Source organism: Pungitius pungitius, chromosome 10 (genome assembly GCF_949316345.1).
Source record: "Pungitius pungitius chromosome 10, fPunPun2.1, whole genome shotgun sequence".
Taxonomy (NCBI): domain Eukaryota; kingdom Metazoa; phylum Chordata; class Actinopteri; order Perciformes; family Gasterosteidae; genus Pungitius; species Pungitius pungitius.
In genome coordinates this window covers 8,196,177-8,211,878 of record NC_084909.1, presented here as the reverse complement: position 1 = coordinate 8,211,878, position 15,702 = coordinate 8,196,177, and the positions used below count along the sequence as shown (strand labels likewise).

At 42.4% G+C, this 15,702-nt stretch overlaps 4 protein-coding genes across 7 annotated transcripts in view; all 4 read right to left on the bottom strand.

Moving 5' to 3' along the window:
* igf2bp2a (insulin-like growth factor 2 mRNA binding protein 2a) overlaps positions 1-2,708 on the bottom strand; it is a 33,284-nt gene extending 30,576 nt beyond the window's left edge. Inside the window, exons 1-2 of the mRNA XM_037488076.2 lie at positions 2,114-2,708; positions 802-862 (exon numbers count right to left, since the gene is read on the bottom strand). Coding sequence (XP_037343973.2) covers positions 802-862; positions 2,114-2,288 — 236 coding nt within the window. The 5' untranslated portion in view covers positions 2,289-2,708. The remainder of the gene's footprint in view (positions 1-801; positions 863-2,113) is intronic.
* A 2,817-nt stretch (positions 2,709-5,525) lies between these two features.
* Positions 5,526-10,366, bottom strand: tra2b (transformer 2 beta homolog). 4 transcript variants are annotated; one of them, XM_062565035.1, is made up of 9 exons: positions 10,211-10,356; positions 8,694-8,929; positions 8,239-8,384; positions 7,898-8,060; positions 7,584-7,772; positions 7,388-7,503; positions 6,142-6,342; positions 5,949-6,019; positions 5,526-5,857 (listed from the first exon to the last, which is right to left on the bottom strand). In XM_062565035.1, exons 4-9 carry the CDS (start codon positions 7,928-7,930, stop codon positions 5,847-5,849), a joined length of 621 nt encoding a protein of 206 aa, XP_062421019.1. In that variant the 5' UTR covers positions 7,931-8,060; positions 8,239-8,384; positions 8,694-8,929; positions 10,211-10,356; the 3' UTR covers positions 5,526-5,846. The 4 variants fall into 4 exon arrangements, with proteins under 4 accessions (XP_062421019.1, XP_037345016.2, XP_062421018.1 ...); XM_037489119.2 differs by lacking the exon at positions 8,694-8,929 and having other exon boundaries at positions 10,211-10,366; XM_062565034.1 differs by having other exon boundaries at positions 8,694-10,357.
* Positions 10,367-10,902: 536 nt separating this feature from the next.
* hce2l1 (high choriolytic enzyme 2-like 1) lies at positions 10,903-12,825 on the bottom strand. Its single transcript, XM_037487665.2, has 9 exons — positions 12,754-12,825; positions 12,606-12,657; positions 12,455-12,514; positions 12,226-12,378; positions 12,002-12,119; positions 11,699-11,877; positions 11,521-11,602; positions 11,304-11,428; positions 10,903-11,213 (listed from the first exon to the last, which is right to left on the bottom strand). The coding sequence occupies exons 1-9, from the start codon at positions 12,823-12,825 to the stop codon at positions 11,200-11,202; spliced, it is 855 nt and encodes a 284-aa protein (XP_037343562.1). The 3' UTR covers positions 10,903-11,199.
* A 960-nt stretch (positions 12,826-13,785) lies between these two features.
* Positions 13,786-15,499, bottom strand: hce2l2 (high choriolytic enzyme 2-like 2). The gene is made up of 8 exons (XM_037487663.2): positions 15,403-15,499; positions 15,272-15,314; positions 15,130-15,189; positions 14,868-15,023; positions 14,626-14,743; positions 14,200-14,378; positions 14,014-14,095; positions 13,786-13,924 (listed from the first exon to the last, which is right to left on the bottom strand). Exons 1-8 carry the CDS (start codon positions 15,460-15,462, stop codon positions 13,786-13,788), a joined length of 837 nt encoding a protein of 278 aa, XP_037343560.2. The 5' UTR covers positions 15,463-15,499.
* Positions 15,500-15,702: the final 203 nt, after the last annotated feature.

The following is a 15,702-nucleotide window of genomic DNA, read 5'->3' as shown; positions in this document are numbered from 1 at the left end:
AGCTCGTGAGTTTTCTTTTATTCGGACACTGCGTGGATACAAAGCACAACATGTGACAGTGGTGACGTGGAGTTTAGTGTGGACCTACGGATTTGCTCCCAAACCTTCAACTCCCGCTTTTCTCGCACGCACCCACACACACACCCTGCATTTCTCACGTTTACACACCCACACACACACACGCACACGCGCGCGCGTATGTATATATCAACCATAGAGGAGCCTCTATGCTGATTGGTATGCTACGCATCGTGCATTGCAGGGTTTGCATTCAGTAGTGGAACGCGCTTACGTGCAGGGAAAACAATGCATGCGTGTATGAAGCAGCCATGGAACTCTGACTACAGTGGCTTTATCAGGGATTCAATTAACAAGCAATTATTAAACGTATGCATGCAGTGTCTGTTTGAGTGCGTGCGCGTGCGTGCGTGCGCGTTTTTAAAAGTGGGCTAGGCCTTACCGCAGATCACGCGATAATGGCAGCGGCCATCGCGTGCTCTGCGGATGTTGAGACCAAATTGTTTCTTTGTCACTGTGTTTTGTTCGATTGCCATGTAATTACGTTTACATCGCGGGGAACGGGGAGCAAAAGCAACAACAACAGCCCGGTTTAAAAAGAACGAAAACACTCATACAATCCGAGGGGAGAGGGGAAATGTGCGCACTATATTTCACAGCGGAAGCCTACAGGTCAGAGTGTGCCATGGGGCACAGTATAGGCGTATGCCACAATGTATGTGTGTGTGTGTGGGGGGGTGTGTGCGTGTATATATATATGAGGGAGAGAGATTGTAACCCTACCTTAGTTTTTTGGGAACAGAGTAGTCTACCTCTATCACCTTTCCGTGGAGTTCAACTTTACCTGTAGGGCCCAAAATGACAGTTTAACATTAGCTGTGCGCCATGAAAGCAACAATGCGAGCTGGTAGGCCTACGGGGCGACACTTTGAAACACTTCCCCCGATTACATGCGTCTCCATTCATGCACCCAACCCCTCCATACACCGAACTACATAAACTGAGTGTGCTTGAATTAAAACGTGGGACACTCGGAGCGTCACAATTGAGGGGAATCGGCGCCAAAACGAAGCATGATAAGCTTATATAGTGTGTGTGTATATGTGTGTGTAGGGGGGGGGGCATGGGCAGCCATGCTTTCCACTCCCACAACCCACACGGTGCAATGAGGGGTATTTGTTTCTGCTTCTCAGTAAAAAGAAAAGAAAACGCAACCTCGCAGAAGATGGTGTTTTTGCAAAGGGGGGGGGGTGACTTGTAAAGCCCACTCTATCTATTCCCGGGAAGGTGTTTCTCGGTCCTCCGTGCGGATCCAGCACCGGGCGGAGGGGGGGGGGGTTGAATTCGAAAGCGCTCTTCGGCGAAAGCTTGAGCACAGGGGGGGGGGGGTTGGTTATTATGAGTGGCCCTGGCGCAGCACGGAATTAGCGTCTCACCTCGTCCCCCCCCCCCCCTCTCCCTCTCTCTCCCTCTCTCTCTCTCTCTCGGCTACCTGTTTATTAGCTCTTTCCTCCGGACCCCCGTGACCCACCTCCAAGACACCTCGTAAAAACATAGCCAGACATCAGAGGAACATGGATCTGACAAGTTTTCCGCGGTGGCGTCGCCGCGCTCTCCTCAATAAAATCAGGATAAAAAATAAGTGAAAAATAATTATGCCTACCCGAACGATCAGACCATCCCATACATTCCAGCGGGTGATCGCAAAGTAGCGCACCAGACTATCGGAATCTCCCAAATGGAGGTTATTGTGCGCGTTTATAGCGTTACGACGGCTCGTGTTTTCTTTAGGCGAACGGCCACGAAAGCCCCAAGTGTGTCCTGTGATCGATAAATTATCCATTTTCTTTTTCTCGGGTCGGAGCGTGCATGGCTGAAGAGCGTTCATCTAAACTCCGACGGCACACGGATGTGTTCGCAAACACTGTCCCATGCAACAACAAGAAAATATTAACACAATATATAATTACTATTTCACATTTTGGACACCCTGAGCTGAGGGGATTTTTGTCCCCGATCTTGCAGTTTTAACTCCAAGTGAATTTTTCTTTTGCCCCTGTCACCAAGCAGCATCACTTATCAAATCCTCACTTACCAGAAAGAGTCTCTATAGCCTTTATGGCCGAGTTCTGGTCGGGGAAGTCCACAAAAGCATAGCCGGATTTCAGTAGGACCTGGTCGGCCACTGGCAGCTTCCTCTCCCCAAAGAGCTCCTTCAAGTCCTCGACAGTAACCGAAGGACTTAAATTCCCAACATATAGTTTGTTCATGATCTGAATGGAAAAATCTCGAAGGGGTATCAGATCTTGAGAGGGAGAGGGAGGCGATATTTCAGAGGAATAGAAAAATAAAAAAAATAAAAATATATATAAAATATAAAATCTGATGGTATGAAAAAAAAACCGCAGCGATTACCCCCCCAAGAAATTACTAAACTATAGGCGACCCCCCAGTACCAACTCTGCCCCCGGTCTAACTCTTTTTAAAAGGGACTGGGGGAAAAAAAAGTGTCGTTACGACGCTACTCTGGAGCCAACAAGCACCGCCTCTAAATAAAATCTCCCTTAAAAAAAATCACAAGAAAAAAAATGTTTGGAGGTGCATGTGGGATCAGTCCCGATTCTCCGACGTGGAAAGGAGCCCACTACATTTGGGGTACGAGAGTGGCATGACGATCCCTGGGTACATTCAGCAAAGGGATGGGCTTAAAGAAGAGTTTATTCCATCAAATCATAATAAGGGCCGTGCCTCGGGTCCCTCCAGGCTGGGGGAGTGAAGAAAAAAGGCTACTGTGTGGAAAATCAAGTCCTTGTCGCTGTACTTGTCGACCCAAACAGTGTCACTGATCCCCACAGTTTGCCTTTTATTTATTTATGAGGCACACAGAAATATGGATTTATGGAGACGTGCGCACGCGGGGAGTCGAAATCACGCCGACGATGCCTGCGTAAGAGTCTATTTTAATAAAAACATCTGTGAACACGTTTGTTATCTACGATTTAGCTACACTTTTTAAATATAAAACGGCCAATTAATGTTATCTTTATAAAGCAATACTGAAAGTGAAACCTTGAAACAGAGTCTTGTACATTCTGTCCTCGAGCAGAAATAACAGCAACATAAACAGCAGTGTTTCGCATCTTTATCGAGGGCCCCCGGATAAGGGGCCACCACCTGCACCCTCACACATCGTTATTAAAAGGTAATGCCACTTCCGTGTTGTGTTTAGCCAGTTAATAGTGATAATGGATCCAATTGTAGCATGTAAAACGCAGCAAATATTTATTTTAGATGCTGATAAGGAGACACAAGGGGACTCCTGGCCCTTAGTTTGATCTTTTCATGGGGAGGGGGCCCTCTATGCAGTGTCGCTCGGCCAGTCTCCAGGCCACAGATATGGTAAAGAATATTTTTGGTGGTGGTGTGTGCGTGTCCATGTGTGTTTGCTTTTGGGAAGGCAACAAAGCACCTACGGCGCTTAACAAGGTGGATTTCAAAATAAAAGCTGAAACGTAAGGGGGAGGGCTGCGGAGCTGAATGGTGATGGGGGGAGGGGGCCGGCTGCAGTGCTCATGCATGGATGTGTACCTACACCAGTTACCAAGGGGAGGAGCCTTTTGCCTACAGCACTTGAGTGTTTCTACGTGTGAGTGGCCTGTGCCTGGAAGCATTACTGCCACCCATCCAGAGAGAGAGAGAGAGAGAGAGAGAGTGCCAGCAGCAGCAGTGACCGCTCCTCGCTGTGTTTACGTTTAGTGTGTGAACAGAGGAATGTTCAAGCTGTGGCCTATTTACAAAACAGATCTTTAGTTACTTTCCTGATGACACGCTAACCGTGTTGTAGCGGGGCCTCTCTGTCGTCAGCTCAGTCTAAATAAAATACCTGATCATTTTCTAAAGTGCACTTAGAATGCCTGCATATTTTTTTTGTTGCAATATACGTTTTGTAAGTTAAAAAATATCTCAGTATGGCATTTACCTTTAACCTACGTGCCGGTTGCGTCAACATTTTCATAGCATTTACCAGGAACTTTCTTTTCTAAGTGAATGAACACAAAGCACTTACAATTCTTCCTGCAAACAGAAAACATGATTCCCGCTTCCCAGAGAACAATTAAGCAGGATTGAAGATCTGACATTTGATAACACACAGCGACCAGCTGACCAAAACAAACACACATGTTGTCTAGATTCAAAGAGAGGGTGGATAAGATAAAATAACAATCAAAAGTTTAAAAAAAAAGCAAACTAGGATTGATATGGAATGAATGTCAGTTTACATCTTCCTCAAATGTTTCTGACTGTACCATGGTATCCCATGTGGAATAAAACATGGTGCAATCACAGTTTACACATTTCTATCAATAACTGTCTCAAAGGTCCAATCCTTTGTTGGGCAATACAATTTGTAAAGTAGCTATTTACTTAGTTTAGTCAAGTATTGCACACAGGAACGGTTCACAAAAGTGAGATTAACTGGTATCTTCCTGTAGTAGATTTATTTCCGTGCCTGTATTTTGGGAGGAAATTTACACACAAAACGTACAGGAAACCTTTGTATCCTCATAAATTACAAACAAATGGTTAATTGTAGCAATTCAGTGCCTGTACTACACGATAGCATTAACAATACAATTGTTAAAAGGTATCAGCATTAGCTGGTTAGTTTGCGGTGAGGGATGTGGGGACAAAAAAAAAAAAAAATCACCTCTATTGTAGCAGGATGGAGGGCAAAATTTCAGAATATTTCTAAATGTTCAATTGAAACTAAAGAGATCTGCATTCCTTTAAATCATTTAACTTTGTGAACAGGATTCATTCAAATAGGCACATCAACCACTCATGCAGTTTCTCATGTTCTCCCATGTGACCAGTAGGGGAAGGTGTGAGCAGGTGACATATGGCAGATCCAGCTTCAGGTAACTAACACTTTGGGGAAATTAACCTGGTTCAGCAGAATTGACTTCTAGATCATCTCGTACTTTAAAAAAAATTTAAAGTCAAAAAGTGACTAAATTAGTGAGTGAATCGCACATTTTGGCAACGATTCAAAGACATGGAAACAGGCTCAGGGAATTTTTAGTCGTCTAATTAGATCAACTGGGGGCCATATAAATACGCTAAAGTTAAAATGGTTACCAGCAGCGACAGAAACAAAGTGTCGTGGCTCTGGAGGCGGAAACAACCCCTGAAGCAGTTTGGATTACTTTGCCAAGTGCCTTATTTCTTTCCACCTGAGGACATATCTCGCCAACACTGACAGCACGACCGTCGTAAAACCTTACAGGTGTGTAGCTGACATCAAAACGAGGCCAGCATTTGAGGACGGGTGTCGCCCAATCACGGGCGCTAGAGGAGGTTTAGGGAATTTTATCAGTGAAGTTGAGAACTAAAATGCTGCGGAAATCCGCACAAAAGCAATGGACCAGGATAAAAGCGTTGTGTGTTTGTACCACAACAGCAAAAAATGGTTCAAATGTAGAAAAGCTGGAAGAAAGGACATGAGCCATAGTGAAAAAAAGCTTCCTTTTAATCTATTCAAAGATGAACGCTCACTCAATCGTGCATACAAAAAAAATACATTAATAAAATCATTAATATATTTTTATTGGCAGTTGTTGCCGATACATTTAAAATGAAAAGACACCAGGGGACAACTTAGTCATGACAAATGACACGGCTTTAAAACTGATCCCAGCATACGTTGACTCGTCATTTACCTTAGACAACAGAAGTATGGAGATCACCTTAAGTAGAGCTACTCTTAGACCAATCATTCCATTCAGAAAACTTCCTGTGTGGGAGTTGGAGGGGCTTGACAGCAATGTTCAATAGCGACCTGTGAAACCAAAAAAAGAGGGATCAAACCCATTGCAATACGTTTACTGCCTCAATAAAAGAGCGGGCAATATACTACAAAAAGGACTCACGTGGAGAATACGACCGCGATCTGGACCGAGACCTGTATGCCCCTCTGTAGTATGGGGACGGAGATCGCCTTCTGAAAATAGAAAAAAATGAACTTTTAAAAAGGGGGTTTCGAGGAACAAAAAAAAAAAAAAAGACTTTGATTTCTTATTGTTAATCTGAACGACGACCTTTAAAGAAGTTTGAGGTAGTCACCTGTATGATCTGTAGTGGTCCCTGTCGTCATAGCGCTCATAGCCGCTTCTGTCGTATCCACGATCGTATCCGCGGTCATATCCACGGTCGTAGTCACGAGAATTGCGGCGAGGACCACTTGGTCCACTTCCACCGCCGCCGCTGCCACCACCTCCGCCGCCGCCGCCGCTGCTGCTGCCGCCGCCGCCGCCACCGCCTCCACTAAACAGAAGACAATACAAAGATTAGCTTTCCAGCTTACGCACACTTACAGTTCTATTTAGCCATTCAATATTAACATTTTTACTCTCCTCTGACCAAAACATTGACACAGCTCAGCGTGTCGTGGCATGCAATATATTGACTTATCGCACAACATAGGAAAGGGAGTGCAATATTCATTTTACATATAAATGAACGTTAACAACATTTTAATTGATTGCGCTTCCCTCTTGTCTGCTTTCTTTGTTGGAGGCGGGGCTTAGGCCCTGCCGGAGGGCGAAGCCCCCAGGTCAAACCTCCCCGGCTGTTGCGGCGTGCTTTACCACTAGACACATTTTCCCGAACCCGGCCGCGTCGCACCAAGTTCGGTACTAGATCTTTTGTTTTATTTAAGTTATCTGTTTTCACATACCAATTCTAATTTCCAACTATTCTGACGAATAAATAGTTTTGTTTTTTGAAAGAGCATACTTATTATAGTATTACTATGCTATTATATTGTCATTCTTTTATCAGTGACATAAAATGGTCTGAATATTGCAATAATCTCGCATATAATGTTGGTGCAATAACCACACAACACAAATTTGATATCGGGACAGCCCTAGATACAACACAACAGAATATATCCTGCTAAATGTGTCACTTCAGTTGAGGCAATTTAAAATAAACACAGCTGGATTGATTCAATAAATAAAAGTATATTGGCTCCTAGCATTTATAAATATTTGGTTGGTGCATCGTTATGGAATTATAGGCAGAACAAATCAGCGGCTCCATCAAAACGGTGTATATTTAGATTTCACTGGTCAGTGGTCCATTTTATTTATCCTTTAACACTAATTGATAAACTTTTTTGTGTCATACATTAATAAATCTCTTTGTTTCACATAATGTGGTGTTACTTTTACAATATTCTTCATATTTCTGTAAATACTGAATGGGCTATCTTTGAAAATATATAAGAAAATATAGAAAGCATAAAAATACAAGCAATAATTTTTACATCAAAATCTAAATTGACACAAACAAAAAGAAGCCTTACTATGTGGGCCGACCCATGTAGATTCCAGGCGTCGGGGTGTGAGGTCTTTTTGTAATGGAGAAGTCCACCCGAATCCTACGGCCATCCAGCTCCATACCATTGGCTCGGTCCTTTGCCTGCCAGTGAACAAATGACCTCTTTAGACCCAGAAATGTTCCAGCAGTAGATCTGATAGGAGACTTGGGGGTTCTTGTACCTCTTTAGCGTCACCGTTGTTCTCGAAGTAGACAAAAGCAAAGCCCCTGGAGCGCCTTGACTGCTGGTCATACACAATGGAAACATCCGCCAGAGGGCCGTATTTAGAGAAAACATCCCTCAGATCCCTCTCTGTGGTGTACAAGCTGAGGCCAAAAACTCCCACGCAGCCGTTTGGGTCTGGGTTAGCCTGCAATATAAAAAAATAAAGATTTAAAATGTAGTTGATTTTCTATCTTTACGTCATGGAAGTGTTTTAAGATCCAAGATCAATATAGTCATGGCCTGTAGCGCAGAGCAGACTTCCACACTTACGCGATTGCCGATGTGCCTGCGGCGGTTGGACATCGGTGAGCGACTGTGACTCCTGCGCCGGCGCTCTCCACTGTAGGACCTACTGTGAGATCGGCGGCGATAGGACCTTGAGCGGGAGCGCGATCTGCTGTAGTGCCTCCGTGAGCCACGATGAGAGTGAGATCTATGCAAAGAATCAAGTCCAACATTCATTCTAAATATGTGGTTCTTCATATTTAATTTCTCTACAGGTGCTCCACAAGACAGATACACATGCATATATCTCTGTCGATCCACGCACACACACACACATTGGCGTTAAAGATTCATGTGGGTAACAAAAAAAACAAAAAAAGTCTCACCCCGATTTGGACCTGGACCCTGATCGAGATTTAGAGGGGGAGTGGCGGGAGCCTTCCTTTGAACGGGCAGGTGACCGGGCTGGGGAGCGGCTTGCCGACTTCCCCGAGGCCCGGGGACTCACACTCCTGGATGCGGAGCGAGACTCCTGAACGAACCACACACACCAACACAACTTATCAGCATCAACAAGAGGACAAAATGAGAATTTTGCCAAAATAATTCTATGTAGTAATTAAGACTATCCTGTGAAATGTTGAGAAAATAGATAGTGGATTAGGAATAAAAGGTAAATTATATTTTGTTGCCATATATGATAACAGGATTACATTAATCAATATAATTATATTGGCAACATGATGAAATAACAGGAATTTGTCAGTGGTGTAAAAATGGCAATTATTTAAACTGTTTGTTGTATTCATAACAAGAACATGCACGCATTTGACAAACAGACCAGAAAATTACTTAGCGCTGCGGCCTTATCCAGATTACCAACTTCATTTCTGTAACTTCATTACTTCACATTATTCTTCTTTCTTCAATTGTTTTACTTCTTCTTACTTCCCCCATCTCACACACTGCCCAAACTTCTTCCCTCGTCATGTTTTAGCATGCAACAATTCAGCTTCACACATCTGAGGTTCATATTATTGAAAATTAAGTGGACTTCTTCCGCACTTTCTTCTTAACCTTTATGAAAAAGAAAAGGATGAAGAATATATGACTACAATTAAAATAGCACCCTCATTCAACTTTTATTTTATTATATCTCATGACATGCATGAACATGTTTAAGACACCACAATACAATATTTGAATTTAAAGATCAATAAATATTTCACATTCAGTGGTTATATATTTGCTGACATGCTACTTTCATTTAGAACCTTTAAGAGGCATCTTTGTTGTGTGTTTTTTGTCAATTACGGGGAAACAGAACCCACACTGTCCTGTAGAATAATATTAAATAGGATTACTTCATTATTTTCTTACTTGAGTAATTTTGCAATAAATATACTGTGTGCCATTTTCAATGAAACCTGTACAGATAAAGTAAGTTAGAAGGCCTCTCGGGCACCCAAGTGTAAATCAAACCACTTAATGTGTAAAATACCTACTGAACTAAATAAACCGACTGAAGTGAGCCTTAACGACCTCAAGATCCTTCTCTTCAACATCAGCACAGACACAACATCTCGATAGTAACAGAGTATACAGATATTTTATATAAGAGACTCCGCTCCGGTCAAACGTGGTGGCAAAATATTTACACATTGTGACCTTGTAATGAGCATTTACTTTTACTAAAACATTGACTTGGGGGAGTAAGACAATTGCAACGTAACGTGAACACGAGGGCTGAACGTGTGAGGGGACACAAACAAATAGGAAGACATCTTGAGGTCGTTTGTTTCAAATGGTCGAGAAACTACAGCGACATAAAACGGTATTCCTCGACGTTACCGTAAAATCAACGCTAGCCATCCACTATACCTACACGTGAACATATAGCTCATACGCCTGACCGCTTACATAACCGTCATTTACCAACGTTATGTCGGCCAATGTCGACTATGATGTTTCAAATGATTTGTATCCATGAGCATTCACCCCGCGGTTCATAGAACCAGTGGGTTTGGCTCGTTAACGGCACGCGCCTGCGGCCTAGTCGTTGACCGAGCGCCAGCTAGCTGAGCTAAGGAATAATTAGCGACGTTACCGTAACGTTAGCGTGGCTTGCCCTGGTCGAGACATCGACCATTAATGAATAAAGTATGATGAACAGGATTGTGTTCGATAAAATAAAGAAAAATCCGTATAACGCCGGAGAGTTGAGATAGCTAGCTAAGGTTAGCAGCTAAGCACAATGTGAAGACTGTTAACGTAACGGTAATGCCACCTTTTAATTGGTTTATTACGGAATAATGCCGCTAGCTCGATTAAAACAGTATAAAGCCTTCACATACGTACCCGCTCGCCGTAAGCTTTGCCGTTATCGCTCATTTTTTGTGCCACTGGATATAATACAAAGTCAGGTTTTTACGCTGCGGCGCTAACCAGCTAGCTACAACAGCCTGTGCGTGCGTGCGTCTGCGCGCGTGTACGCGTATGCTGCAACTTGTGCACACTTAAAAGCCCCCCATCACCCTGGCAACACGCGACGGTTTCAATTCAGCCGGAACATGACTATGATAAGCAATTATGCTACTTTCTTTATGAATGCACTCTAGTAGTTTATTTAACTGGTTTTAGTCTTAAAGAGTTCGCTACCTATTGCATGTTTGATCTGGATTGCATATATTCATCACATAAACTAACTAAGAATAACATTTTACTCCATGTTTTTTGTATTCTCTTCATAGCAATGTATTACGGAAACAAGTTATTTAAGGTCTTGTTGAATTAAATACAATTTAAAAATAGGAATAAGAATATGATGAAAATAAAATGTATCGTGTTTAATGTAATTAGTTTGGACTCTTTGAATAAAGTTTAGTGCAGTAGGTAAGGTAAAACAATTATATATGTTTACACTGCAGATTTTAACATAAAGGGTAAACTCTTGTCAGACAGAAATTCAGTACCCATACTGTATATGTTCCACCTGAAAGCAACACCAGACATCCCATTGATGTAAAGAATGATGCACAAGACTTACTCCATTAAAGTTGCACTTCCTTTATTTTAAATGAGGAGAAGCAGAGAAGGAGGCAAAAATGAAACAAGCCGATTCAACGATAAGTTGCAGTGATCCAATTGGCAGCAGGAGGCATTTTAAAATCACGCTGGTTTCTTACTTGCTTATTTTATTCATCCCTATCTTAAGCACAGATTAGTAGATTGTCTGTATAAATACAGACCAGAGTGATAATAGGTAAATTATGGAAAGACAAAATTGCTTTACACCAATCTGACCATACTCAACACAAGAAGTTATTGTAAACCACGTCATCCGTCCGTTAATTATTGACACCTGTAGTGGGGATTTGAGAGAAAATGCAATCAATCATTTTGAATAAAACCATTTTTTTCTTTTAGTCAGAATATGTGTAAGTTCACCTACCACAGTTATATAGGACATTTATTTTATGAAGATCTAGACTACTGGGTCCATCTCGCTGGCCAATGGGAATGTAAGGATCTGGTCTGGGGATTATTGTTGGTCCGCCATCTTCAGAGAATGCATATCTGTATGTAGGATAAATAAATTATATGGTATTGTGATGCTCTCGGAAAATGTGCAATAACCAATAAAGATGTTGCCTCAAAGAGCAGCTCACCTTCCATAATGCATGACAGAATTGTAGTCATACGGAGTGTTGAGGTTATTCGTCACATGTTTCCTGAAGTTATGAATTTGGTCTGCAAACAAAAAAAGATGTGAAGATAAGCACCAACTAGGTAAAAAGAAGGCTTTCTGGATGTACAAACAAAATGTTGTTCATCGTTCACCCGGACCTGGCATGATGTTTCTCCACACAATGGAGACATACTGGTCCCGGTCCGAGCGAGACTGCTCGTGGACAAAGCCCAGGGCGTGCATTAACTCGTGCGAGGCCACTCCTGACCACATGCACCCGGGTGTCTGCAGGGACAGGACCTGGCTGCCTCCGGTCTGCCCCAGAAACGACCAACAGCTTTGGGGTAGATAATCAGGAAAACACATCGTCATCACACAATCACCACGTGAGAATCTCACACACACACACACACAGGCAATTTCAAGAGGTTTAAAAAGATACCTTTGGCAGTCATGCTCACCCATATCGAGGCTGAATATCCAGGAAGTTGGCTTCGTGAGTGCGTGGAATGAATTTAATACACGTTCCTGAGGCGATGTCTTGCATCCCAGTTTCTATGGTGATTCTGTCCATATCATCTAACGCAAAAAAAAAGAAAACAACCCAAAAAGGAAATTTGAGTTTGAGAAATATGTAAACTCCCAATGCATTTTCAACACTTTTCTTCAATCTGTGTATTCATACCATATAGTGGAGAGAGCATGAAGGGGACATAAACAAATCCATCAACTGATTTTTGCCACATACAGGCGTTGTCTGGGCAAGTTATGGCACTCCGCGGATATGAGCTCGCAATATCTCCCTCTTTGAAGGTAAGTCCTCGGGGGCCTCGCAATCCTGATGGGGGAAGAAATAGCATTGAATCAGCCCACGGTGTGTTTAGCAACTTTCACCTAATTCACAACTTACTTACTCCGGTTGACGTCCAGGATTTGATCCATTGTGTTCATTTCATCGCGGTCCGGCATTTCATCTGAAGACATAAACAGACAGATCTAGTATGTAGATTATCATTATTTAAATTTATAAAGAAGTGTATGTTAAACGTTTTCAAAAGAGCCCACCTGAGTATTTCCTTTTCGATCTCACTTTTCCCTCGTGCACTCCAGTAGAATTCTGTAATACAAAGGTGCATCGTGATACACTTAGTTTGCAAAGCAGGATGAGGTTAAAATGGGCTTTTGCGCGAAAATATTTCTACTTGATACGGACCTTGATGGGTAGAGTGCACGCCTGGGTCAGCAAGCCAAACAAAACACCCAGAAGCATCATGGCAGAGTGCATTATTGTGTTTCAGACTGGTGTACCAGTTTTCCTCTGCAGCCTTCAGAGCTAAATGAATTCCTCCCCTCCACTGAATCTACAGTTTATAAGCACTTCTCCTCCTGCTCTCAACTGATTGGGGCGCATGCTCTGCAATGAAGCATGATTAAGACCCCTTATCATCCAGTGTGTGTAATTTACTCAAGTCCCCTGCTGATCCTTAACAGGTGGTCCTGATGCTGACCTTGACTTGTACGCTGTACTTAGTGAATGTACGATTCAGCACTTTCATAAATGAAGATACTTTGAAGGTGTTTTGCCTTTGGACGTGCTACAACTCAGCAGTTGCTATCATGAGAATAACTATCCACCCAGTCCAACAGACCAACAATTTGAGTCTGACTGTATCAGCAACTAGTGATTTTGCGATAAACTATGATAAACAATAATTTTGTCCCATAGGTAAATATATAAAAACAAATCCATATCCATCTCGGAAAAGTGTTTTTATTTTCATTAAGGGGCAAATTTGAAGGGGAATGTTGGATAGACGTTCATGAAACCTTGCCTACATCACTGCAGAACGCTATAGTTTTATGTCTGTATGGGAGTTAATGGTGCATGGTTTCAGGTATGGATACATTTGTTTTTCGGCAAACCCACTAATCCAGGTAAAAAATTTTCCAGTCTTCTTCACACCTCCTTTCTCATGTCGTGTGTAAACGCACACGGTCGCATGCACACAGGGAAAATTCTGATACAAAGCTGAGCTCTTGAAATAATCTTTATTGAAATTCTTAATTTCACATCTTTTTTTATCTCATTAGCCTTTCAGCAAATTCCAGGTTTCCTCCCAGTTCAGATTAGTTAGTTGTCATCCATGGTATCTATGGACAGAGGGTCAGAAAAAAGTGACGAGGTCGGCATCATATGGCCATTTCTCAAATTCGGTTTCCTGAGGTTAGTTAGGGATGTTTGTCACTAACCGCATTTATAAAGCTTGTTGATTTTCATTGTGTCAATGTGGCTGAGGATGGATGCCTGGCCCAGCCGAATGGTATTGCTGTTCTGGCTGTTCTTTGGAATGATGGTTGGTTCCCCGCCCTGAGAGTATGCGTACCTGAACATACAGATCAGATGTGTCACATAATAATACATAGACCATAGTATAATATCTTATTGAGGGATCTACATACAGGTGTTACTTACATCCCAAAGTGCATGATTGAGCTGTAGTCGTATGGTAGATCCAGACTCTCTGTCTTGAATTTCTCAAAGTTTCTTAACCGATCTGTTGGAAGTTGGAAAACATTTCATATTCATATCACTTGGATACATTTTGTTGTTGATTTCACATCTTTTGCTTCTTCGTATTCATATATACAAAGAGATTACCCCTCCAAATGTTTGGCCACTTGATGGTGACATAGTTGTCCCGGTCAAAGCGAGATTGCTCATGCACAAAGCCCAGGGCATGCATGAATTCATGGGAGACGACTCCAACACGGAGGCAGCCGGGACTCTGGAGAGACACGGTCTGTCTTCCACCGCGCGCACCAAGGAAGGACCAACAGCTGGATGAACACACACCCACACACAGACACACACACACACACAGCACATATCATTACATCAACTTTAAGGATGAGTTCAGTGCTGTACCGTCGAGCAGGATAGTTCATTTGAAATAATAATTCAAAGTCTCTCCATTTGAATTCAACTGGTGTTTCTAGAAGCTGCAGCATTTTCACATCTCCTCCACGCAAAACGTTTTCAGAACAAAGACTGCAGGGATCAAGCTCTACAAGCAAAGAATCTCACCCGGACTTTGGCTGGATGTCGACGTAGTCTCTTTGGTGAGTCCAGGGAACAAAGCGCACGCAGGTACCTTTCTCTACATTTTCCATCCCTTTCTTTATGAGCTTTGTCTCCATTTCAGCTGAACATTTGTGTAAACAGAGTGGTTAATAACAGACATTTTTAGAAAACAGCAAACCCCAACTTAGTGAATTCTTAAGAATCGTGTTACATTGATTTACACTAATAAAAGTAAACCAACATACAGTATTCAGGTGAGATCCTGTAAGCAACATAGACGTGTCCATCCACTGACTTAGACCAGAGGCAGCTACGAGCAAAGCAGACTTTGGAGCGCCTTCCAGAGGAGACAGCAATGTCCCCCTCTCTGAGACTGGTAGTGCCGTCTATGATCTGAGAAGCTGAGACGTATGTCAGTGAATATTAAATAATACGTGGCAACTGGAGGTCATTTGTCGTGCGGATTCCAAAGGAATTTAAGTAAACTTGTTGTTGTGTGAAACTTACCTTGAAACTCATTAGTTTTAATGATGTCATCCATTGCTGTCTTATCAGGCTCTTCCCGTTCTAAAAAAAGAAAAGAAAAGAAGTCTGCAAGTGCGTTTTTACTGCTGTCTCACACAAACATTTAGATCCAATCCAAATTTACCTTTATAGCCAATTGGATCCCAATTCGGGCTGAAAAAAAATTTCTGCAGAAAAAAAGAGCAAAGTTAGCAATTCTGTTGCAGTTACCCGTTAAACTTGTTAAAATCCCGGCCCAATCCAGTGCATATTTACCTGAGCATGTACAGCCGATAGAATGGTGAAAACCAGGCACAAGAGGATAATCTGCTCCATATTTGCCAGTCAGATCCGCTTCAGTGTTGCCATTTTACTTGCACAAACGCCTACGCTTTATAGGTGTTCCCGATCACTGTCCAGAGGTAATACCCATGATTATATCAGGTAAATTACCAGGTTACTGTTATTTGTTTGTGAGTGAGTTTGATCCCTGTATTAGATTGATTCTTTCATAAACAACGACTCCAACAGCAAGATAATGCAAGGTTTCACTGTGGATAATGACAGCCCCACTTC

Excerpts from the sequence above, each read along its gene's own strand:
- tra2b (XM_037489119.2), bottom strand. The coding sequence starts at position 10,243 with ATGAGCGATAACGGCAAAGCTTACGGCGAGCGG. Across the intron at positions 7,773-7,897 it reads GCAGGCACATCGGCAATCGC|GCTAACCCAGACCCAAACGG; the intron begins GTAAGTGTGGAA and ends TTTATATTGCAG. Across the intron at positions 6,343-7,387 it reads TACATGGGTCGGCCCACATA|TGGAGGCGGTGGCGGCGGCG; the intron begins GTAAGGCTTCTT and ends TCTTCTGTTTAG.
- hce2l1 (XM_037487665.2), bottom strand. The coding sequence starts at position 12,825 with ATGCACTCTGCCATGATGCTTCTGGGTGTTTTGTTTGGCTTGCTGACC. Across the intron at positions 12,379-12,454 it reads AATCCTGGACGTCAACCGGA|GATTGCGAGGCCCCCGAGGA; the intron begins GTAAGTAAGTTG and ends TTCCCCCATCAG. Across the intron at positions 11,878-12,001 it reads GATATTCAGCCTCGATATGG|CTGTTGGTCGTTTCTGGGGC; the intron begins GTGAGCATGACT and ends TCTACCCCAAAG.
- hce2l2 (XM_037487663.2), bottom strand. The coding sequence starts at position 15,462 with ATGGAGCAGATTATCCTCTTGTGCCTGGTTTTCACCATTCTATCGGCT. Across the intron at positions 14,744-14,867 it reads CAGGATCTCACCTGAATACT|CTGAAATGGAGACAAAGCTC; the intron begins GTATGTTGGTTT and ends ACAAATGTTCAG. Across the intron at positions 14,096-14,199 it reads GTGGCCAAACATTTGGAGGG|ATCGGTTAAGAAACTTTGAG; the intron begins GTAATCTCTTTG and ends AACTTCCAACAG.